This window comes from Saccostrea cucullata, unplaced genomic scaffold (assembly GCF_032062105.1).
Source record: "Saccostrea cucullata isolate Sc308-1 unplaced genomic scaffold, CSIRO_AGI_Scuc_v1 ctg1216, whole genome shotgun sequence".
Classification (NCBI taxonomy): domain Eukaryota; kingdom Metazoa; phylum Mollusca; class Bivalvia; order Ostreida; family Ostreidae; genus Saccostrea; species Saccostrea cuccullata.
The window spans coordinates 7,551-34,110 of NW_026919105.1; the positions used below are offsets into that span (position 1 = coordinate 7,551).

Here is a 26,560-nt window from a genome sequence, read left to right on the forward strand (position 1 = left end):
TGATTTTCACTGATAAATTCAATAAATCAAGTTTTTTATAACATGTTTCTTGGTTTTTTAAAACTGTAGAAGTTGTATTTTCGATGAAAAAAATGAAGAAAGTCAAGTATTTCAGAATCAAAGCTCTGCTCGTCGGAGATTTACGGAACACCACTAAGTGTTTATTGGAGTAGGCGTGGGCTTGATAAGGTGAATCAAGTGCACTACTATATGAGTAAATCGTACCAATAATATACATTATAATATTTTTATATATTAATGGTTCGTGGGTTTTCACTATTAGAAACTAATGTCTACCATATGCATACCTAGATTTTTGTGTTATATTTTCCACATATTTTAGGTTAGGGGCTTCCACTTATTAACGAACATTACATCGCACAAGTTACTTGTCTCCACTTGTATTTGCTGCGGAATAGTTCTCAAGCTCACATCCGGTTAACTTGGAAAGGAAGACATTATCACATACTTTACATATTTTTATGTTTAACGCATTATAGTAATGGCAGAAACAGACGAAGGCAGTAAAAGTAAAGCTGACAGCGAATCTGAAGACGAGAGTGAAGTTTTAGAGGAAAGTCCTTGCGGGAGATGGCAGAAGAGACGGGAAGAGGTGAGAAAAGTTTATACTTATAGTAATCCGAGATTCCTCTGACTCTAACCCCCGCTTTTATATTGTGACTTGTGCAAGGCACCTGGGAGATATGCAAAACGGCACTTGGTTCCATATTGAAAACTTGGTTAAAACGGCACTTAGAGAGTATATCTGGTTATGATATATACCATAACCTGGTAATTTATTGACTACTCTGCCTACCTTTTACAACTTTATTTCGCGGAGCTAACTGAAAAAAGAAATGGTGTAAAGCAATCAGTAAAACAATTATTCACCTACTTGTTAATCGTCATAAATATTATGCCTTCGCCGTTTAAACGACCCTATCACCTAAAAATGAAGCATCACTTGAATTTGGTCGCCTCCTCGACATTCGACTTCTTTGCGCATGACGTCACACACAAATACACAAACAAACTATCATGTGAAAATATCATGTTTGGTGTTTTAAACCTCATATTAGGATAAAAGTCGTTTTTGACAGTTGCTTTCCTTATCAATCAATAAATAAAACATCATTATGTTATTTTATATGTATTTTCACAACACTTTCATATTTTTCCGAAAGCCCCACACATGGTTTGAGCACGTGTTTACTTTCAAACTGACTGGAATTTTGTGTATTTTTGTGTGCTTATAGTAATGGCGCAAAAGGCAGTAAAAGTAAAGCTGACAGCGAATCTGAAGACGAGAGTGAAGTTTTAGAGGAAAGTCCTTGCGGGAGAGTTCAAGTGATGCTTCATTTGTCGGTGATAGGGCTGTTGAACGGTGGAAGCATCCTTTTAATGACAATTAACAACCAGGAAAATAATTATTTTACTTTATTTCGCGGAGCTAACTCCCGAGACGCGAGCAATCAGTAAAACAATTATTCACCTACCGGTGCGTCGATTTACCCAAAAGGACCCAAAAGAACCCAAAAGGACCCAAAAGGAACCCAAAAGGACCCAAAAGGAAATTAAGAACGACCCAAAAGGACTTGAAATAAAGAGAATAAATGGATATATAATGAATACTTTCATATTTTATTAAAACTAAAACTAGTTTTTTGAGGGTAAAGTGCGTGTTTGGTTTGAGGTGGGAGGTCCCCCCCCCATCCCCGACCCCCACCCATCCCCGATACCATATGCCTAGAACATGTCATTAAATAAACTTATTTATTTATTTATCAAATATCATATAGTAAGATATGGTAAAACAAAGGAGAAATAGAATAATACAGTGTACTTTGTTAATTTCAGCTAAAAGAAATCAAAGCATATCTGACCAGATTTAGTGTTTGATGTGTTATAAAAGTCGTATGTTATTTCTTTAAGAAAAGTTGCAACAATATAAATGTATGTTTTTGCCAACTTTTAGGTAGATTTATAATACAATATTAATAATTTACTTCAAATTATTAATTTTCAATGTATTATAATATATTAATTTTAGTCCTTTTGATTTCCTTTTGGGTTCCTTCTGGGTCCTTTTATGTCCTTTTGGGTCCTTTTGGGTTCCTTTTGGGTCCTTTTGGGTAAATCGACGCACCCTTCACCTACTTGTTAATCGTCATAAATAATATGTTTTACGGTGTGACCGTTAATTGTTTAACTGTTAAAGCCGCAGAGAAAACTAGCTGTGACGTCGTACGATATATCAGTATATCTGAAACTATGAACTAGTGCAATTTTTGTTGAAAAACATTGCAGAGTTATTTCTTGTCTGAAAGATTTCTACAAACTGAAAGCCTGATATATGCATTACGTTATTATTTATTTATTTATTCGGCAATATTTGGCAAAGGACATTGGGTTGCAGGAATTCTTGGAATGTTGCACAGAGAAAATATGTTGTCAGTGTTCACACTGTTAGGGTGAGCGTGAGATACGCTGTTCAGTATTTCTCGCCTTAAAACTGCACGAAAAATGAAGCATTTGATCGACATTCGACTTCTTTGCGCATGACGTCACACACAAATACACAAACAAACTATCACGTGAAAATATCATGTTTGGTGTTTTAAACCTCATATTAGGATAAAAGTCGTTTTTGACAGTTGCTTTCCTTATCAATCAATAAATAAAACATCATTATGTTATTTTATATGTATTTTCACAACACTTTCATATTTTTCCGAAAGCCCCACACGTGGTTTGAGCACGTGTTTACTTTCAAACTGACTGGAATTTTGTGTATTTGTGTGCTGACGTCATGCGCAAAACAGTCGAATGGCGAGGAGGCGACCTAGTTCAAGTGATGCTTCATTTGTCGGTGATAGGGCTGTTTAAACGGTGGAAGCATCCTTTTAATGACAATTAACAAGTAGGAAAATAATTATTTTACTGATTTCTCGCGTCTCGGGAGTTAGCTCCGCGAAATAAAGTTGTAAAAGGTAGGCAGAGTAGCGATACCAGGTGGTTTCGAATTCCCAGTTTTCAATAACACTCTGACTCTCCCCTGCACAAGTCACAATATAAAAGCAGGGGTAAGAGTCAGAGGAATCTCGGATTATACTTATAGATATCTTTGGGCAAGATCTGAGTCGGAGAAAATGAGGTTGTGTATATTCATTATTGTCCTTCAAGCATTGCATTATCTAATTGTTTAACTGTTAAAGCAGAGAAAAAAAAGATATATCAGTATATCTTTGTTCTTTTTAAAAGCATGTCTATCAGAACAACCTTGCTATGCTCTCAATCTCAGGTATTTGGCCATTTTGAGTCTTGGTTTAATATGTTGTCAGTGCAACTGTTAGGGTGAGCTGAGATACCTGTTCAGTTTTCTCTTCAAACTGCACATGACAGGTAATTTGAGATTCCTTTGACTCTAACCCTGTGCTTTTATATTGACTTGTACAGGGGAGAAAAAGGCCATATTGAAAAGTAGACACCAACTGGTGTTGCAACTCTCCTACCTTTTCCTTTTTTTCCCGAGACGTGAGAAATCAGTAAACACTCTGATTCTCCCCTGCACAAGTCACAATATAAAAGCAGGGGCTAGAGTCAGAGGAATCTTGGATTACCTTCTACGATGCGATACATTTTGCAATACTTGTGTCACATTAACAAACCAAGGCATGAACTATTCTTATTTTCATGAAGAACATTTAATCTTTTGTTTTTCTGCAATATCCACCAAATCAATGTGATTTTATTTTTTTAAAAAACTTTAATTTGTTGCTACCAGGAGAACGTAGATTGCAGCAAGATGCAATTTGTAAAGCATTCCGACACTACAGGTAAAACAGTAAAAAAAATTATTTTGAACAATATGCAAAGTCCAATTTTTTACTTCGCCCAGGCATTGCTTTAAGAGCTGACAGTGATGAGCTGTGCTTTTAGCCGCTTGCTGGGCTCACTATGAATATGTATGTACCTTTTTATATATGTTTTTTAAAAAAAAAAAGGAAAAGGTGTGCAGGCTTTGTAATGTTGTCTGCTCTACTCAACGCTTGTTTATTATTATTACGTCATATTTTGTAGGTAGAGCAGCGAGATGTGCCTGGTATTGATAATGCGTTCCTGGCCATGGACACTGAAGAAGGGGTGGAGGTTGTCTGGAATGAAGTGCAGTTTTCAGGAAATAGAAACTTGAAAGAACAACAGGTAACTTCCTTTTAGATGATGATCATTTGGAGAGAGAGAGAGAAAAAAATTATATCTTTTTTAGCTTGTAAACATATTCTGAGATTTTTAAAATTATTTCAAGCTGTGGTCAGTACCGTATCATTCACATAATTTCTGAATTTGGCGAGTGTCAACCTTTCAATTATGCACAGTTATCATAATCATAGATTTAACTCATTCTGTTCCCAAATAATTTAAACCATTATTATCATGATTATTTATTTTGGTGATTAAATCAAAATACCAGTACTATGCAACACACTGATAATTGAAAGGATGAATAATTTAGAATTTTAAAAAATGTGTACCATGTTAAGATTTATTTTCTGGTCAATATAAACTAAATTTATAACAATAATCTTAAATTAATTGTTTGTCCATATTCTTTTATTCAGACATATTAAATAGACATGAAAAATACAATCATGTAAAAATATTGATATTTTTTTTGTTAATTATTGAACATTTTTATCTTTGCATGATTAATCTTTTTTGAAGTCAGGGTTTATTGATAGTTACTACCACGGCAAACAGTAAATCTCAAAGACATCTTGATTTGCATATTTAGAATATATTAGGTTAGTTAAACATGGCAGTAGATTGTGACAAAAGAATATTAAAATTGTTACCATTTATCATATTGTAAAGTTTAATTACCCCAATACATGTACAGTATAACTGTATACATTAGTTTTTAAAGAAAATCATAAAAATAACTCGTATTGGTCCTAAAATTGTTTAGATGTACTACTAAGTTAAGTGCATAATGATATGAATTAATGGTATTATCAAAAAATCATAAAAATAACTCGTATTGGTCCTAAAATTGTTTAGATGTACTACTAAGTTAAGTGCATAATGATATGAATTAATGGTATTATCACAATGTACTCTAATAATCATAGTGAAGTATTTCATGTAGATTCTCATTTAATTTCTCACACTGTATTTAAAACATATATTACAGACTTTTTGTACTTTGAGAACTAAGACCTCACTTATAACATTGCTTGCTCTTTATTCCTGCATTTTTCTTGCTATGCCAAACATTTTAGTTTTAAAGATAAATGATACTGAACTTTGAACTTTTCTTTTCTCATGATTGACTTTTCTTCATTGGTTATTTCTCTACTGCATGCACAATTTTCAGACTTCAGACACGGGCCGCCAGCGACGCAAATCCGTCATTCAGAACGATTACCTGTTGAACGTATGTTTTCTCAGCTTGTCCACACCAAGCTTTTGCATTACTACTGTGCATCATTTAACTGTTTTTTGTCTAAATTTTACAAGCAGTCTTGACATATATCTATATTGAAACAATACATTTAAAAAAAAAAAGAGAGTGAACTGAAGTATTTCTTTTTAATTTAAAATTTTGTTTTGAAGAGATGACAAAATTAAGTAGATTTAGAATTATTGAAAAAGATTCTATAAAAATAACCCAATCCAAAGTAGTGAATGCTGTAAAGAATGAGGAGAAAAAAAAAAGATTGATTTTTAAAACTTTTATTCTAATGTACACTTACTTACACATTTAAATTTGGTTTAGATACTTAGTTACTTATCATAGATGAAAAATGACTTGATTAATAATAACAATGCTAATTACATGCTAGGCGTTCATATCTGGCTGTCTTTCTAAGGCTATTCATATTTCACAGAGGGTGGGTGGGGGTGTTTTTGTCTTCTTAATTGACAACTCTAAGGAAATTATTAAAAGTATTGGCATTTATAACCCTGCAGGAGTCACAGGTTTCTTATAATATCTTGCCATTCCCATTTCCAAGTGTAATATAGCAAGCTAAGAAATCATTAGCAACACTTGTCACATAAACTGAATCACTAAATCGTCTCACTTTTTCATGTATTGCACAAAAATAATATCCTGAAACACAATTCACAAAATTTTACACATAAGAAATAATGCATTGGGCTTCCAAAAACTTCAGGAGCTTTATTATACAGGAGATTTACCAGAAAAGACTATACAGTGATTTTGATGAAATGATGAAAAATAATAAGAATGTATATAAATTTATTAGTAACATTTCATTGCATTATTTTTTTAAAATAAGATATTTTTTTTTACCTATTACATTCTGACACCTATTCCTATCATTTTGAAATATTTAGTGTTTTAATTATTTCATATTTTTGGAAGTAGGATCCATTACATTCTAAGACAAAAGGAATTATTATCTTCTAGTAAATCATTAAAATACAGTACAAAATTATTTACATTCTAGGTATGTGTCATTATGCTTTTGTCAGTTGTCTGTTAGAAATGTGGTGGAATGGTCCTCCCCAATGTGGACAGTGTTGGGGAAAATAAGCCAAAGTAGCTTTATAGAGTTACTAGTACTCACTTGTTTAAGTCTGAGTCCTTTTTGGTGTGCTATCAGGCCTCATTCTAACATTATAGTACATATTATAGTTTATATATATAGGTTTGGTACATTGGTATATTTTCTATTGAGAATGTACATCACTACATGTGCATTTGTATAAAACAGGTGAGAATAGGAGCAGTAGCGGGGTCTGGGAAAGTAACTGTTAGCACAGTACATGTTCTTGTATTATATGGAAATAACCATGTCTCTATATCTCCACCCTTTACTCCACATGACTGTGCACTTAACTGTACTGGTATGATGTAAATCAGTATGGGATACAAATATGCATGATGGAATGTGTCAGGGTTGGTCATTTTGGTGTATATACATGTAATTTTTTTTAAAATGCTTAAAAAGATGTTTTCTTTCTACTGTAAACCAGTTGATTTTACTTTCAAATTTTAAGTTTCTAGAACACAGAATATAGTCCTCAGACAGCATTTCAGATGTATTTAAAAAAAAAAAAAATGAAACTTAAAAGTTGGTTTGCAGTAAAATTTGATAATTGATTTTACAACTTTTTAACATTATTCACTCTTATATTTATGATTATCATAGTTTAATATTGCAAGTAGAAACTCTTTAATTTATAGATGAAATTGTATTTGAACTGTGTATTATTTATTGAAATTGAAAATCACTGATTGCATTGCTTGATCTCTATTTCTGCATTTTTCTTGCAGTGTCAAACAAAATAAACTTGGCACTGAACTTTGCTTGATCACTTTGACTCGTCATTTATAATTTCTCTCCTGCATGCACAATTTTCAGACTTTATATGACAACACCCGCCCTCGACGAAAATCCTCCGTTCAGAACGAATACAGGTCAAACGTAGGTTTTTCCCAGCTTATCTACACCAAGCTTTTGCCTTACTACTGTAATTCTGAAGTATCAACCTGCTCTTTGTTCTAAATTTTGCAAAAAAAAGATTATTTTTTTCCCCTTTCTTGATACATTTATTTAAAAAAAATTGTCTTTACTAAATATCAGTTAAAAATTGTTTTCTTGCGAATATCTTTGAAATTTTAGCTCATCTGAACCAGTGGTTCATGTGAGCTTTTCTGATCACAGATAATCTGTCTGTTCATCTATTACAATTCATATTTCACATTTTCATCTTCTTCTTCTCCAGAAACACTTGTACCAGTACTGGTCTAATTTTAACTAAACTCACCAGGAAGTGTCTTCATGTAAAGGGGATTAAAGTCTGTTCAAATCAAGGCCACATTCTCTGGAAAGGAAGACAAAAAGGCAGATGTCTTTAAAAATCTTCTTCTTGAGAACCAATGAGCCAGAGAAGACTAAGTGAAAAAAAAATCCTGACGGTTGTTCATGCAAGTTTTAAATTAGGGCACCAGTGATTATGTGAGATCAAAATGGGGGATAAACATTTTTTTGATTTAAAAAAAAAGTGTACAAAGTCATGATAAGTCAAAGTACATCTTTCTGTGGCACAGATTTATATTGTTCAATTTAGGTTGGGCTACAATAAGGGTTCAGATACTTGCCTGGAAACATATATAAAAAAATCTGATAAAGAGAAACAGCAAGGTCATTAATATCCACGTTAAAATGTTAACATCCTTTGGTAGCCGTTAGTTTATAGAGAGGGGAAATGCTTTGAAACAGCAGTGTGACCAGGTGAGCATTGTGGCCATGGGCATTATTTAATTTTTAACCTTTGCTTTCTTACTGTTTTCTCTTCTTTTGTTATTTCTATACTGCATGCTCAATTTTCAGACTTCAGACACCGGCATTCCCCGGCGAAAATCCTCCATTCCGAATGATTACATGTTCAACGTATGTTTTCTCAACTTGTCTTTGCCAAGCTTTTGCATTTAATTTCTGTGCAGCATTTTTGTCTCTTTACAAGCAGTCATGACAAAATTTAAAATACATGTAGAATGTTTTTAGAAACTGCATATAAATTTATCATTAATATTTTATTGTAATTAGAATTTTCCCCCTTTTCGTTTTAAAATCGCTGTAGATGTATTGTACAAGTAAAATATATGCTAAATTAACAACTGCTTGTTAGGATTTTATCTTTTCAGAACTAGTTTTCACAAAGCTTTATTTTAAGAGAGAAAGAATTTTTATTCCAATAGCTAAAACATGTAAATGATTTAATTATTAAATTTCAAATTTTCAACGTGCTTTTGTCAATTAGGAATGTGGTGGCATGTTACATATAGATAGAAGGCATGGGGGTTGTTTGTTCCTAATTTGGACAGTGTTGAGAAATATTAAAAGCATATATTATTGCAGTTAACAGCATGAAGTTGTGCTGTTTAGGAATTAAGGATAGTCTACTAAACTTTAAAAAATTGAGTGATGTCCATGACTATTAGTAAAAGAAATTTAATTCAGTTAAATAATGTAAGCTGCCAATTAATTTTGACAATCAATACAATGTAGCAGTAGCTTTTGGTCATTTTTATCACCACTAGTTACTAGTACCTTCTCACATGTACAAGTCTGTGAGAGCCCCTTCTAGAGTGCTATCAGCCCTTATTGTAACATATCAGTACATGTATAGGTTTGTATATTAGTAATTGTGAGAAAAGAAACTGGATTGGTTTAGGAAAAGTTAGCGGTACATGTACACATGTTCTAATGCAATATAGAAATAAATCTGTGTGTCTCCCTTTCACATCCTGTGGTTGTGCACTTAAATTTAACTGGTAATCAGAATGGAATATGATTTTGCATGATAGAAATAAATCAGGGTTGGACAGTCCTGGTGTATGTATATATAACGTTAATGTTTTACAAATTGTTTTGAATGTTTTAAAAAGGATAGCAGTTCTCCTTGCTGTAAACCAGCTGTATAAAAAGTAAACTATCAAGCACAGGAGTCAATGTCAATAGAGATAAATTTTATTATAGTGCAACAGAAAATAATTTTATTTAAAAGTTGGTTTGCAGTGAGGTATATTTATTAGTTGGTTATAACTTTCTTCAACTCTTACAATGTTATAGCACAATGTTTCAAGTACTTGACTTTTAACCTGTACCATCATCATATTTATTTTTTAGAATAGAACATGTAATATTATTTAAATCATCATTGATAAAATTGCTTGTTCTCTATTTCTGCATTTCTTTTGCCATGCATAGTGTTTTGTTTTTTATTTGACTCTGAACTTTTGCTTTCTCACTTTTTTTCCTCTACATTTCTCGACTGCATGCACGATTTTCAGACTTCAGAAGCCAGCAAACCCAGGCGAAAATCCTCCATTCAGAACGATTACCTGTTGAACGTATGTTTTCTCGGCTTGTCCACACCAAGCTTTTGCATTACTCCTATGCAGCATCTAACTGTTCATTGTCCTGTTCATTGACAAGCAGGCATGGTTGTATAAATACATGACTTGTAATTGAAAAAAATTAAGTATAAATCAACAACAGTATTATTTTCTTTTTCTATGGTTTCATTTTTGTATGAAGAGTTGACTTTTAAGTTAGATTTATGATTAGGTTTGACAACAGTACAAAAGGAACTAAATTAGTGAATGCTGAAATATTTGTATAGTGTATTGCTTTTTCAGAAAGAAATATTGATCTAATTTAGATTTACTTACACATTCAATTTTAATTTTAGATAGTTACCTAGCATTAGATGAAATAAGAATTCATTAATAGGTAGTTTTCTTGTGTGACATATTTTCTGTTAGTTATTCACTTTGGCAGCTATGTTGGTAGGGCAATGTAGTGAACTTAGATTGAATTTAGATTAGCAAAAAGGTTGTTGGCAGGAATATATGGCAAAAATCTTCACAAATGAATGCTCAAATTATGAATTAAAGAAAGTTCATAGAAAAAATGTTTATTTTTCAGAAAAAAATAACCTTTCATTTTGTGATGCACAAATTTGATATCCCAAAATACAATTCACAAATTTTATTCTTTATTGGAAAAAATATGATTATATTTAATCATCATTTTTGGCATTTCAAGATTGTTTTAGTAGCATTCACTTATTCCTGTTATTTCAAGAGTGAACTGCTTGATAGAATTTTGCAATTTCAGAATTATTTTTCATACAACCTTATTTTTAAACAAAAGGATGTCAAATTTCATTCTGATGAATTCTAAAATCACATTTAAAGTACAAATTCTGTACAATTCAAGATACATGTACCATATGCTTTTGTCAGTTGTCTCTCAGGGATGCGGTGGAATGGTCTGTAGATACAACTGTTCCCAGTGCAGAAAGTGTTTGGAAATACAGTGTATTACAGTGGACTTAGCTTTACAGAGTAACTAGCACTCACTTGTACAAATCAGTGAGTCCTGATGTGCTATCAGGCCTCATACTAACATTACATGAGTATATATATACATCGGTACATTGGTATAATTTGCAAAAGGAATGTACATGTGCATTTGTACAATATTACAAGTGAAAACAGAAGCTCTACTGAAATTTGAAAGTTAGCAAAATATGTGTTCTCACATGTCGAAATAATTATGTGTCTGCTTTGTATATTGCACACTGTACATCATGGCTATGCAATATAACTGTATTGGTAAATCAGAATGGGGTAGGATTTTGCATGATAAAATATACTAAGTATGTCATGTTTGGTGTATATACATGCACAATATTTAAAAAGTTTTTGAATGCTTAGAGAGATAGATTTTCTTCTTACTGGAAATCAATTGATTTTGAATGAAATCTTTAAATTGCAGAACACAGACAAGGGGTTTTTAAAAGTTTATGCACTGAGGCCATAAAAACATAGCATCTTTACCTCTTAAATTGATACTTAATGACCATATTGTCAGCAGTTCATTAAATTTTTGAAGTCAAATAAAAAGAATGAAATAATTATGTACAGTGTCACATCAAGAAGTATGTAATGAACAGATGAAGCCGAAGAAGTAGACTGAGTCTGACAATGTCAAAACAGACCATGCAGGGATGTCTAATGTTTTTTTTGAAAAATGATAAATTGGCAGATAACCAATGTATAAAGCTAAAAATTTCAACACTTGTAAGCTTTTGTCGTTTTATTCCTCCTTATAAATTTTGAAAACACAGCAGCTGCCAGCAAAGTACATGTTGCTTCAGTCCATGAACATTTCGAGAACCCCTTGCAAATCAGTGCAGAGATGCATGCATATCTTGTATTATAGCTTTTACAAGGAAAAAACTAAAGATAATTGAGCAGTTCAAGATGAAAGTTGGTTTGCAGTGAAGTTAAATAGTTGAATTAGAATTTAGAACTTATTTATATACACTAAACTAATTTCATGACACAAATGTTTATGAATTATCTATTGGCATAAACAGCATTGGTATTGAATGTCTATAGTTTAAGAAAATGCAGTATATTTTAGATAAGGATTTTTAATAGTATATAAATATGTATCCTTATTAGGTATGTTTCTATATATGTCAAATTGAAATCTTTTGCAGGAAAAGATCCGACAAGTCTTTAACAGTCTGATACAACTAGATCACCCAAATATTGTCAAATTCCATAAGTACTGGACAGATACCAAAGATGGACGACCAAGGGTAAGTGTCAAAGTGGCTCTATCTTGATTCAGATTTCGAGACCATGTAAATGTATCATTCTCCATTTCTTTCATTTTCCATTTTGTCTTCTTTTTTTTTTTTGGAGAAAATATCAAAATTCTGTCCTAAAATTTGTTGCTTTTATCATACCAGAAATTAAGAATGTATTAAATTTTGATACACAGCAAATTATTCTATCTATTATATTGAACTTTCACAGAATCACATTCACATACTGCAAACAATGCATTTTGCCATTATATACACATATGCAAGTAGAGTATTATTTTTTGAGCTCAGTGTTCACAATAACCTCAAGTTTTTTCTGATGCTAATATTTTCTTTATTCTTGTTCAGGTTATATTCATCACAGAATACATGTCCTCTGGCTCCCTGAAACAGTTCTTAAAGAGGACAAAGAAGAACAACAAAACATTCCAGCTCAAGGTCAGTCAAATTAAGAACAAACATTGATAATTTAATCCTGTTTACTATGTAGCAAGAATTCAATGCAATCATCAGCTATATGCTTGTTTAAAGTTGATCCCAAATTAGGAGAGATTTTATTTCATGATGATAATTTTACATTGACATCAAAAATAATAAGAAAGACATTTGAACAGTTTGGAGGTAATATTTTTATGTTTAATTTATTTTTTGTCAGGCATGGAAGAGGTGGTGTACACAGATCTTGTCTGCTCTCAGGTAATCTGCTCATTAAATGAAACAAAATGAAAAAATATATATATATTTTCAAAATTTTCCTTTTAAAAAATGATATGTAATGGATGATTACCGTATATACTTGCCTATAAGTCGGTTTTTTGGGAGTTAATCTCTGGTCCAAAACTCGTTGTCCGACTTATAGGCGGACCGACTAATAGGCGAGTATATACGGTAGACTGTTTTTTATGACCCCTATCCCTAAAAAAGATTTAATCATGCATGGGACAATATCTTGCTTGAACTGCATTCAAAATTACCCCCCTTTTAAACCCAACTCAAGGAAGTTGGGGGGGGGTTGTAAACCCAACTCAAGGAAATTTTGGTGGTGTTTTTTTTTGGGGGGGGGAGATTGAAGCAGGTTTATTAACAAGTACCTGAAAGTCCCTACCAGGGCCAAACCTCCATGGATGAAAAAGGCAAGCTGCCAGACTTGCTTCATATCCTGGATCTGACTTATATTTTCTGGATGGGTGAACCGGTTGAAGTTTTTGGACCAACTTTAATTTTTGTAAAAGCGGTACCTGGTCCAAACTTGGATGACTGCAACTAGGAATGTGCACTATGAGACTTGTTTTAGATGATGAATCTTACAATCATATTTCATATTGAACAGAAAAAGATTTGTTAGAGTATGTCTTTTCTCAAGCTATTCAAAAACTTACCACACCCATCTTCGCTAGACAAGGGTTTCTGAAACGCTACTCTCCGCATGAATAGCATATCAGAAACCCTTGGCTTGTGAAGATGTACCACACCATACTTGCATACTATGGATGCACACTGCCAAAACATTTTTTTTTTTGTTATACAATTTCACCATTGTTTGAAGCCTATTTTCAAAACTGAAAGTTTTATAAGAATTAGTATATCAATTTTATTACAGTTACCTACATTCCTGTGAGATTATACATGGAAATTTGACCTGTGATACGATATTTATTCAACACAATGGGCTCATCAAAATAGGTTCCGGTAAGTAATTGCTTTTTCTTTTTCCTGTTTTCAAATGAGGTTGACAAGGCACATTTTTGTCTGGCCTAAATATCTTCATTTATGACTAGCTGAAAGACTGTTTGAAATTGATCTTTCTCTTTAATACTTATACATGTAGGTGAACTTGGACCTCCTAAGGATTATGGTATAGTCAATAACATTTCCATTCTAGAATAGAAAGTAAATGATAAACATTCCTTGTTTAAATCATGCACATGTTCCAAGCTTTAATTTTTAAGGGGAACCAGATTTCACTTCCCTGTGGTATTACTTATGCAATACCCTTAGAATGCTTGATTATTCAAAGTTAAATTGACCAGTTCATGAAAAAGATTTTTTTTTTTTTGTGTGGCACTAAAGGTTAATGTTAAATTTTAACCTGTCAATTTCAGTGGCCCCTGATGCCATGCACATTGTGAAAACCTACAGAAAAGACATCAAAAACATGCACTGTGTGGCTCCTGAATATGAGGGTAAGTAACTGAGTTATTTGGAATAGTTAATGAATATTGAAAAATAAATTCATATACACTGTCTTTGCAACCCCTGTATTAAGGGGCTCATTGTCATTTCGCCTCACAAGGTTTTAACCTTGCCAAGGGCATTGTATGTACTAAAGAGTTTAAATCTTGCTTTTCGAAATGTTTTGTGAAAAAAAATTTTACTACCGGGGTATACAAAATTATTAATATAAATGCAGTAGAAGCTAATTTATATATTTTCTCCTTCAGATCCATCTAGATGCACTACTGCCATAGATATCTACTCATTTGGAATGTGTGCTCTGGAGGTAATTTTCTTTTTTCATTAGTTGTCCCAATTTCTGTATTTGATCTTTACTGAATAATTATTTGTTTTTCTTGAATTGATCTGTAATTAACACTGCAAGGTCACTCCTAGATTGCAGCACTAGGTTTCCAAGGCAATGGAGGAGAAGGTGGTACCAATCATGTCACAGAAGAGGCCATAGAAAAAACACTAGCCTCGCTGGAAAATCCCCTACAAAAGGTATTAATATTACTAGCTAAACCAGAGAAAGTAAACTCTCACTCCTCTGAGTATGTAAAGAATGGCGGAGAATACACTATTTTAAGGTACTTTGTTGTACTTTTTCTAAATATTTGTTTTTTTTTTTTGAGACATACATCATGATACATGAATAAAAGATGCCCCAGAACAATCAATTCTATAAGACAACTAAGAAAACCCCTGTTTTCATTTAGGATTTCATATCCAAGTGTATACAGAAGGACCCTAAGAAACGGCCCCAGGCCAGGGAGCTTCTATTCCATGAAATTCTATTTGAAGTTCATTCACTGCTTCTTTTAGCTGCACATGCCATTGTACATTCATGTAAGTATTTAGAACTTTGTAGAAAAGTAATTACATAATATCAAGTTATTGTGAATTGCACATATCTCAAAAAAAATTGATGTAAGTACCTTTCTATGTCCATTGCATACTTTTTAAAGATTTTGGGAGAATCACTGTATAAAAGGACACTTTTAGCTGTAATCTGAGATGGATTGGGTTTTTTATACGCCCGTCTTAAGACGGGACGTATTATGTTATAGGCTTCATGTCCGTCCGTCCGTCCGTCTGTCCGTCTGTCCATTCGTGTCCGGCTCATAACTTCAATACTATTAGGCCTAGGATTATCAAACTTTGTCAACTGATACTTCTTGGGTAGACGGTGTGTCGCGCACCAAAAGTAGGTCGCTCTGACCTTTAATAAAGATGCTATGGCCAAATATGGAAAAATCCTGTCCTGCTCATAACTAGAAAACTATTAGACCTAGAGCTATCAAACTTGGCAAAAGTATACATCTTAAGTAGAAGGTGTGTCGCGACCTATTTCAAGGTCACTGTGACCTTTAATATTAGTGAAATTTTTTAAAAATTTAAGTTTTTTAAATTTTAAATTTCGTAATCCTAAAAATGTAAAAAATAGAGTTGTATCCTTATTAAAAAGTATTAAATCAAGTAAAAACTTATTTTTTCATCATATACTTTACAGCAATTTTAAACAAATTTCAGTGTTAATGAGAGGAATTCAGTTTGTCCCATGGGCATAATTATCAAGCACTGGTCAGGAAGAATTTTAATAGCAGAAAGTTGCATGTCAAATTAGAGAGAAATTAATGAGTTTAGTGTGAGGAGGTTTGGTGTTATCCCTTGGGTATTGGGCAAATGGACAGCCAGCCTAGCTGTTAGATTAAAAATAGCTCTTGGTGGCTAGCTATCTAAGTTTTAAAATGAATTTGATAAAAAGTAATTAAAACTTATTTGATATTGCATAATAAACTAATAATCTGATATTATATAATATTAATTTATTAAAAACTAATTTTATGGGGTGGGGTTGAATCAGCATGCCTACTTGACCATATGAATTAAATATAAAACCTGTCTGGCATTAAATCTAAAAAGAAATCATGGAGTATTTTATATGTTTTAAAAGTGTTTTAGGATAAAAAGTGCAGATCCATTAATATTTAGGGAGTAATGAGTAGACAAGCATCCAGTCAAAGATTAATTAATGAGTTCAATGTAGGAAGGCTATCTGATCAAGCGCTGCCTTATCTGTCTTTGGGGATTAGACAGAAGAACTGCTGGTCATAGCAAATGTCATTTGATGGCCAGCCTTTCTTTTCAAAATTAATTTGGCATAGATTAAGTTGTTAAGACTAATTTGATATTGTTTATTATGATGGCCGGCATTTGACAAAGTTTAACACAAACAGTATAGAAATCTGTCAGTTATGTAATATTTGTTATAATTATGCCTACAGCACAGGGGATGGATAAAGAAATATTTTTTTTAAAAATGGAAAAATCATGGAAATCTTACAATCAAGGTTGAAGTGATTTTCTTGCAGTCTAAACTGTTAAAGATAATTATACCCCCCGCAAACAAAGTTTGGGGGGGTATATAGGAATCACCTTGTCCGTCTGTCTGTCTGTCCGTCTGTCTGTCTGTCCGTCTGTCTGTGCAATCGTGTCCGGTCCATATCTTTCTTACAGAGGGACATTAGAATCTACTACTCCACAGTAAGATTGCTCATGACCTAAGGGTGTGTCATGACCTTGACCCAAGGTCATTTGAGGAAGTTCAAGGTCACTGGAAGAAAAATTTCATAATTCGTGTCCGGTCCATATCTTTCTTATGGATAAACTTGGTAGGTTCTCATTTCACACAAAGATTGCCCATGACCCAAGGGTGTGTCATGACCTTGGCCCAAGGTCATTTGAGGAAGTTCAAGGTCACTGGAAGAAAAATTTCATAATTTGTGTCCGGTCCATATCTTTCTTATGGATAAACTTGGTAGGTTCTCATTTCACACAAAGATTGCCCATGACCGAAGGGTGTGTCATGACCTTGACCCAAGGTCATTTGGGGAAGTTCAAGGTCACTGGAAGAAAAATTTCATAATTCGTGTCCGGTCCATATCTTTCTTATGGATAAACTTGGTAGGTTTTCATTTCACACTAAGATTGCCCATGACCGAAGGGTGTGTCATGACCTTGACCCAAGGTCATTTGGGGAAGTTCAAGGTCACTGGTAGAAAAATTTCATAATTCGTATCCGGTCCATATCTTTCTTATGGATAAACTTGGTAGGTTCTCATTTCACACAAAGATTGCCCATGACCCAAGGGTGTGTCGTGACCTTGACCCAAGGGTGTGTCATGACCTTGACCCAAGGTCATTTGGGGAAGTTCAAGGTCCCTGGAAGAAAAATTTCATAATTCGTGTTTGATACATATCTTTATTATGGAAAAACCTACTTCTGAATAACCCAGCGGGGGGTATTTTGTCCCGTTTGGACAGTTCTACTTGTGTAATATTTTGACGGGCGTATCATGCTGTGGCGTGGCACTTTATTTAAGTTGAAGATCAGTTTAATTTTTTTGTATATAGTCTTTCACTGTAAAAAGTCATTTATTTCAAGGTATTTTGTTCAAGTTGTGTTTAGTATATGTATTAGGATTGCATTTCTAGTTTTCTTGCATTTGTTAATAGGACTTTTTTTTTTAACATGATACCTGTACATAGTCCAAAATGCTAATATCTAATGAAATTGAAGCTTCTCTTACTTTCTCTTTCCAGCAATTTTACCTGAAAATTTAACAGACCAAGCCAACAAATACAAGTTGGAACCAAATCAAGTGATCGCAGAGATTACACACCCTGATGGCAGGGAAGGGGTGGTGTGGAGGTAAACAGGAAAATATTAATACCTGTATAATTATCTACATGTTTGGATAGATTTGATTACCAGTAGATGCATAGATAATCCTGTATTACAGAATTCACAGCAAGAAATCAAATTAAAACAATTTATCAAAAAATTATTTGTACTCAAGAGTGGCTTTACTGAACATATAAAAAATTGTAATTTTATTATCCCCCACCCCCTCGCTTGAAAAGGGGGATGTAAAGTGATGGGGGTGTCTGTCTGTCCATCTCTCTAGTTGTACAGTGTACATCTGTTTGTAATGCCTTAGATACCCATCTTTAATTACTTCTTTCGGTACTGCATTTGTTGCAAAATTTTAAAATTACAGCTATAAGAGATTTTATGATGGACACATTCCATCATCATTTGTTTATTGTGTTTTGAATGTATTTGATTTTCTCCACAGAGTGTCCAAGTGTCCTCCTATGGAGCGGGAGAAATTATTAGAAGATGTCAGGTTAGTGTACATCGACTGTTAAAAGATTCTACACATATTTACAATCCTTAATCTGCATATTTTATATATTAATTTATAATACACCCAAATGTTTTATGTGGGACTTGCTCAGTGGTGTGCATTGACCTATTGGAAGTGGTTTTCTGAATCCATTTAAAATTTTTCATGTGTATAAAAAAAGAATCCCTTGAAAATTTGGTTTGCTTAACAGATAAACTTTATATTGCATGTATTGATCCTGAAAAATTTATATTTATTTAGTAAAAATAATGGGGATTATGATAAATTTATCATCATAACATTATCTTTATCTGAAAAATGTGAGGATCTCATAGATCTTCTCCTCTGCCCAGATGGTCCACACCTGTCAAGACATGATCTGGCTCTTTGCATCAGTGATATGTTAATATACATGTGCATGTTTTTGATTTCCCCAAGAAAAATACATGTACAGATGTCATATTTTTATCACACAGAAATGGTATCTTCCCTCTGACTGCCTTTAATGTACCCACACCCCCTCCTAAACCAAGGGCCAAAACTCCGGAGGTGGTGGAGTCCTCAAAGTCAGAAATCCCAGAACCGGTGGACGTGGAGAATCGCCTCGTCATACAGTACTCCTGTTCGGTGAAGAAAACGGACGAACAAGGAGTGTACAATCTCACCCTACAACTGAAGATGGACGACAAAATGAACAGGCAGTTGACAGCAGAGGTCAATGATGAAGACACACCAGAGAACTTGGCTCAAGAGCTGGTGCATTATGGCTTCATTAATCAGGTGTGTGTGTATCTTTACTGCACTGTTTGGGGAATATATGATTTGTGTTTTACAATGCACCAAATGTGTACAGAGTATATGAAAATGTTTTCAAAGGAAACTAGTCTTGACGTTCTGTTATTGAATTTTTTTTTCAGAATGACCGTGATAGTATAACAAAACTGATTGAAGAATCCATTCGCCCCTCCATGTTAGAGAATGGTATAATAGAAAATGTTGCAACAGCTTGATGTCTCCATCTGTTGGTTTGATGTGACAATAAAGTACGAGTACACTCCAAACTACAAAAAACCAGTGTGGCCATATAACTTGCCTGTACTTGCCTTTTCACTCTGGGAAAAGCCCAGGAAATAAAGGACAGTTTCAGGAAATTATGGAGAGCCATGACGTTGTCAGTCCTCGTTCTTCAAAGTCAGTTGATTAAAGTGATGCCAGTTATGAGGATTTTTCACCTTACATTAAGGTACACTGTAGTACATGGTGCTGTCCTATTAGAAAATATCCATCAAGTAGCTCAAAGCTGAGGACACTTGTTGACCTTCTGTCCTTTGATACTTATTAAGAAGAGAACATTTTAAAAGATTATTTTCAAAGTATTATACATAAACGAATTGTTAAACTTTTATTTGGAGTATGAAATGGGTGAGACGTATTTGAATTAATTTGAACCTTTACATAAAGTTGCTTTGTTGAATTGACTGGTTTAAATAAAATGCACAAAGAATTCAAGTCTCATCAAGGGGACTTTTCATTTCAGTTGTGAAACATTCAATATTTTCTTCTCATCAACACCATGGTGTATAAATATATGTACATAGATTTTGTATATACTGTATAGATTTGTGTATAAACATGTATTCTTCATTTACAATTATTTTATTGCTTTTTTGTTAGAATGAACAAAATTTATTGCAATGAGTGAAAAGAAAAAAAAAGTTTTTGCCCTTAAGGTATATTGGCCAAGTATAAATGCATTCAAAACAATTTTGCTCCAGTTGTTTTAGCATTTTGATGAATAAGCTAGGATTTCATATGCCCTCTCTTTGAATTTTAGGGCAAAAAAAGTGAAATTGATACAATGTACTGATATTTCTCATTTCCAGTTGTGTGAATTAAAGATTTTAATGTAAAATTTTAAAACATGAAGTTTACAATATTTCAGTTTTATCTTATGTATAAAGAATTGCAGTTGTGCCATAATTTCAAGTAAAAAAGGGGCATTAAAGTAAATTAAGTGACAGTGTATGCCATGTATTGAATTACACTTAAATTTTTTTTGTATATTTATCAATTAATCACTCGTTACAGTTAGTGCACACATCATTGCTATACATACTGTTAACAACTCTTACAACATTAACAAAAAAAGAGCCTTTTAGATTATTATGTTCCCCAAACGAAGTTGGGGACCATATTGTTTTTACTCTGTTTCTTATTAAGGTCTTCCGTTTCAGACGGAAGACCTTATAGTGATTCTACTGTTTCTTTTTATTATTATTATTTTTTTCCCCTTTTCTTTTTTGGACGATTTCTCAGAGATGACTATGAAATTTTCAGAGATGATAGAGAGTTAAAATATCTTTTAAATGCAGTTTTTAGTTTTTGAAAATTCATTTCCGGTCGTCAGTTATGTCCGATTTCCGCTTTTTTCAAAAAAGTTTTGTCCGAGTCATATCTCAGAAACGGTAAAAGATTACGACACCAAACTTATATGAGTAATAGATCTTGATACTTCCGGTCGTCACAGGAAGTGATCAAAGAAATCGAAAATTTCAACTTTTTATTTTTTTAAACTTTTTTGCATCACATTATAGCATCTTGTTTGTAGTTTCGAAATATATAAGTCTCACCGGAAACAAAAACGACAACTTCCGGTTATAAGAGAAAAACTGCATATTTTCAGTATTGTTTTCTCCCATAAATATTTTTTATGCGTAATGTATTTGAAATGGTTTTTGGATATATTATTCAGACTGCAAATGTCTACAGTAACGTCAAATATCTTTGTAAAATTTATTTCCGGTCGCGTGATATCCGGTCCTCAAAATAAGAAGTTATCATAGCTAGATCTTGTAAACGGTAAAAGATTAAGACACCAAACCTATCTAGAGTGATAGATCTTGATAAGTAGGCAAAATTAGTTGTGATAAGATCGTCTGCCGTCACTTCCGGTCGTCACAGGAAGTGATCCAAAAAATCGAAATTTTCAACTTTTCTATTATGAAACTGTTTTAGCCTCACATTAGAGCATCTTATTTGTTGTTTTCAATTATTTCAGTACCACTGGAAACAAAAAGAGACAACTTCCGGTTAAAAGAGGGAAACTACATAATTTCAGTGTTTTTCTTTCCAATAAATATCATTTATTTATGAAGTATTTGTAATGATTTTTGGATATGCTATTCAGACTGCAACTGTCAACATTAACCTCAAGAAATTTTTGCAAAACTCACTTCCGGTCGCGTGATTTCCTGTCCTCAAAATGAGAAGTTATCATAGCTAGATCTCGTAAACATTGAGAGATTAAGACACCAAACTTAATAAAGTGGTTAATCTTGATGAGTTGGCAAAAACAATTAAGATAAGATTGTCTGCCATCACTTCCGGTCGTCACAGGAAGTGATCAAAGAAATCATGAATTTTAACTTTTCTTTAAGGAATACTTCTTGGCATCACACTATTGCATCTTAATTGTTGTTCCGATATATGTCCGTCCCAAAAGAAACAAAAACAGCAACTTCCGGTTATGAGAGAAAAACTTTATTAATTGAGTATCATACTATCCCATAAATATATTTTATAGAATGAGTACTACGAAAGTACTTCCTTGAACCTTAAAATGATAAGTTTACAAAAAACCTTTTTTGTTGTCGAACTCGATAGTGGTTAGCGTGTCAGACTTTCATTCTGGTTTTGGGATCGAGCCTAGATCGAGGATTCTTCTTTTTTTTTTGCATTTTGTCCTTTATTTATTTTTTTAAATAGAAAAATATCCTTCTTATAGATAAATAAAGAAGTCTTAAGAACGGAAGACCTTATTTGTTGCCGTAGCAACAAGAGTATCTAGTTGTTATTATTATTATTATTATTATTTTTCTTCTTCCTGGGAAAATTTTGTCCACGAGTGATCTTGTAAACTATACATCCGACTTAGGTGAAACCTTTTTAGGGTCAGTAGGCATGTTATGTAGAGTTGCCAAACGAAGGTCATTTTGCGCGCACGTGCTTGCAAGAGCGCGCACGTGCAACACGTGAAATGACCAATATAATGTATACTGCTGTAACTTTTCTATTTTTGATGAAATGTTTTGAAACTCATAATGTAAGGATATATTAGTAGTATAAACAAGATGACTCGGTCAATATGGCAAGATCTCACGCGCATGCACGTGCGCTTCGCTCTGATTGGCTGAAACTAAATCAATATCTTTCTTGTTTCTTGTCAAAATCATTTGAAATTTTGAACTTAGTCACAAATTATGAAGATCTACAGCATGATTAACAAGAATTTTCATAAAAGCACGTACATGCATGTGTGTTTGCAAGAGCACGCGCGTGCAACACGTGAAATAACCGGTTTAAGTGATATAGGCGTAACTTTTTACATTTGTAATGAAATGCTTTGAAATTCATAATATAAGGATATATTTGTAGCATAGACAGTATGACATGGCCAAAATACCAAGATCTTACGCGCATGCACGTGCGCTTCGCTCTGATTGGCTGAAACTAAAGTCTCTATATCTTTCTTGTTTTTCAAAGAAATCTTATGGAATTTTGAACATAGCCATGCATAAAGATATCCTACAACATGATATATAACAATTATCATGAAAACACGTGCATGCACGTGCGCTGCAATCTGATTGGCTTAAACTTTAAATAGCTATAACTCCCTTAGTTTTCAACAAAAGAGGATGGGATTTGGAACATACATAGATTTAATGAACCTCTACAAGAAGGTATGGCCACAATGCACATGCATACATGTGGGTGTACATGCGCTGTAATCGGATTGGCTGAAACTTTAAACAGCTATAACTCCCTTGCTTTTCAACCAAACGGGGTGGGATTTAGAACATAGATAGATGTAATGGACTTCTACAAGTAGATATGGTCACCATGCTCATGTATGCACGTGCGTGCACGTGAAATGAGTTAAATCAAAAATACACTTGAATGAGCGTATGTTTTAATACTTTTGGTTTAAATACTTTAATATTTAGTATATTAAAATTTATAAATTATGTAGACAAGATGATATGGTCATTACGCACATGCATTCACATGCGCACGCGTGCAATGCTAAAATTTAAATGAACTTGGCGTTGATAATTAAAGTCTCAAATGCATAAATTTTGTCCTATTTAATGAAGCTTACATGGAATATGGCACCAAAAGGGAGTTGGGGAGCGTTTGGGGAACATCTGTAACGGTCCCCGTTACAATTAGCACTAGTTAAATTTAGATTTCAACCAAATTTTTTCAACATGAAATTTTTATGTAGTACTTGACAGAATAGTTTAACTTTATATAAATACTAGTACCATTGTGCACAGCAAACAGTATATAGAACATTGTGATGAAAATTTTGTACATTTACCTGTTGAGAAGACGGCTTTCAATGTTTTATTATTACAGCTTTAGCCTTCATCTCGATGTTTTTGTTTTATATAACATTTGTTTATTAATTTATGATTTCTCTCAAATTAAAAACTTGTTTACCGGTGGAGAAGAATTAATGCAGTTATAATTATTTAATTTTTTTCTCTATATTTCTTTTCTTTTTTTTCAAATTTTTGTGAAACAGACTAATCATATATGTGCATTTATATAGTTTGCAGTGATTTGATTTTCTTCATTTTCACCTTTACAATTAGCTCACCTTGACAAAGTCTGAAAGAGCTTATGCTCCTGGTGTTAGCACTGATTTCCCGGTTCAATTTTTTATTTGAGCAGATCCATTTCCAAGTAGCTAAGCCTATCTGTATCTAACATGCATGGATCATGATGCATCTAAAGATGCACACTAAGAGACTTGCTTTGGATGCTATAATGGCCTTCATTTTTTAGATGAGGGATCTGGTAAACTTTTTGGAAGAGGCACATTCCCAAGTAACTACATATGTACATGATGGAATAAGCCCTATCATGAGTAAACTTGCATAGATGAACTGGGTCTAGGGATGCAGAGTACAAGCTTTTAATACTTGTTTTAGATACTGAATGTGACCCATTTTTGAATGAATTACGAGTTTGTAGAACAGACCCATTCCCAACTTTCTTGGTCCTTTTGAGAGTTGACTAAGTTGACTTGCATGGATAATGAAAGTACTGAATTGATCTGACATTAATTTTTTATGAATGTTTTGGAGCAGGTCCATTCCCAATCTACTTTAAACTCGACCTGACCAAGCTTGCATTAATGTAGTGTCTAGGGGTGCACAACATTAGAACTTTCTTTCTGCTGTAGCTGCTGTAAAGATAATGTTTGATCAAATGAGCTTTGTAACTTTTATCCCTATAATGTCCCTGAAATGCAAAGAAATCATAAAATTAATCTTTAACTTGTGCTCTTCTATATGTACCTGAAAATTTTTAATATATGTACTATGTACATCTTGAAATTTAATATAGCTGTCCTTTCTACATATATATGTACAGTCACATGTACATTGTGGGTGTATTTTTAGATTTGCAAAATTTAAGCTAATAATTACACACAGATATAGGTACACATGTACTAGTATATTTTTGTTTGTTTTAATGTGGTCACCTGTAAATATGTACTATGAATAATTATATTGTAAATTCTGTATTATATTAAGCTTTGAATTGAAGAGAACTACTAGCTTCACTTTTGATAAATGTACTTTTCCTGAAGTATTTTAATCAAAATAGAAAATACAAACACCTGTCATTTCACATTTACTATAAGAATGCCACATTTTGTTTTTGTTATGATTTGTTATTACATGTGCAATGATTTACAAAATATTTTTACATTTAATTTGAACTGCATTAAAAATATTGAGTTTCTCCATATTTTCTTATGTGTTATTTTCATATGAATCAATGTAAAGCCAAGCATGACCCCTTCGCTAATGCTTGACCTTAAGAGTTTTCTGAGAAATGGTGACCTTCAACTTACATTTTAAGAAGTGAAGATTATAAAATGTTTCTTTTTAATTTTGCAGAATCCTTGTATGAAGCATATATATTTTCTGTCCTTTGATCCGTTTTAAAATCTTCATACTTTTTTAAAACCTGCTTAGTTCAGTTGGACTAGTATATTAGTCAAAAAGTCAAGATCAAGACAGATTTAAAGAGACTTATTTATTTTAAGATACTACAATACCAGAATTACCTTTTTAAAAATGTATGCATTCCATGGTACTATAGAGTTATCTACCCTTTGACTTAAATGGCATAAACTGGAATCTACTGAATACACAGATTTTATTTTAAGTAATTTTGATATACATGTAGGACTAAGATGAAAAAGTAGAATATTTCATTTGCATGTATTTACCAATATATTAGGAAGCAAGGGTGGTTTCAGTTCTATAATTCATTTTTGTTCTTGAACATCAAAGAATTAAAGATGCTCCAATGTTGAAAATGAAATTCATCATTTTTTTCACCTTTATTTTTTTTCAAAGTCCTCCAAAAAAAAAAGTCTGTATGTGAGCGGACAAAGTAATAATGAACTTATCTGCAAAACGCCATGCAACTTCAACTGAAGGGTTAATGAATGCACATACAGCACACTTACAGTACCAATTGTAGAGTCCTCTTGAATTTGATAAATTGGAAAGAGAATCTTGCACAGTTAAGGCGAAATATGAATAAAAACGTTTCAACACCTGTTTCAAAGTGTAGAAATATTTAAAGGTATTTTTTAACACACGTATTATGTATGTGTAGCCTTTGTTGTGAATTTAAAAAACTGAAAAACATTCCGAGTTTTTTTTTTTTTTAATATACAGCTGTGATGTGGCGCCTATCCGGTGCTGAAATCGTACAATTGTTATTAACCTTTTGTCTAATAGGATACTTATCCATTTGATCAATTAATATCAGAACAAATCTTAATAGATTATGATAATACTTACTGAAAATAGTCCATGCCTCTTTTCAAAATTTAAATGTCTATGAGAATTTCGTGTCATCAAAACAATAAGATTTACTTGACGTTTGGGTTAAGTTGAATA

The 26,560-nt window shown here is 32.9% G+C and overlaps 1 protein-coding gene and 1 long non-coding RNA gene across 6 annotated transcripts; one reads left to right on the forward strand and one right to left on the reverse strand.

The window, feature by feature from the left end:
• The first annotated feature begins 418 nt into the window (after window positions 1-418).
• LOC134279625 (nuclear receptor-binding protein-like) lies at window positions 419-20,728 on the forward strand. 5 transcript variants are annotated; one of them, XM_062762046.1, is made up of 17 exons: window positions 419-613; window positions 4,081-4,203; window positions 5,375-5,434; window positions 8,364-8,423; window positions 9,827-9,886; window positions 12,049-12,150; window positions 12,508-12,597; window positions 12,815-12,855; window positions 13,760-13,848; window positions 14,262-14,342; window positions 14,601-14,659; window positions 14,770-14,877; window positions 15,093-15,222; window positions 17,980-18,088; window positions 18,516-18,566; window positions 19,043-19,346; window positions 19,484-20,728. In XM_062762046.1, exons 1-17 carry the CDS (start codon window positions 503-505, stop codon window positions 19,574-19,576), a joined length of 1,671 nt encoding a protein of 556 aa, XP_062618030.1. In that variant the 5' UTR covers window positions 419-502; the 3' UTR covers window positions 19,577-20,728. The 5 variants fall into 5 exon arrangements, with proteins under 5 accessions (XP_062618030.1, XP_062618037.1, XP_062618046.1 ...); XM_062762053.1 differs by lacking the exon at window positions 9,827-9,886; XM_062762062.1 differs by lacking the exon at window positions 5,375-5,434.
• A 3,393-nt stretch (window positions 20,729-24,121) lies between these two features.
• On the reverse strand, window positions 24,122-24,507 carry LOC134279656 (uncharacterized). Its single transcript, XR_009994688.1, has 2 exons — window positions 24,375-24,507; window positions 24,122-24,331 (listed from the first exon to the last, which is right to left on the reverse strand). It is a non-coding gene; the product is annotated as an uncharacterized LOC134279656 (long non-coding RNA).
• Window positions 24,508-26,560: the final 2,053 nt, after the last annotated feature.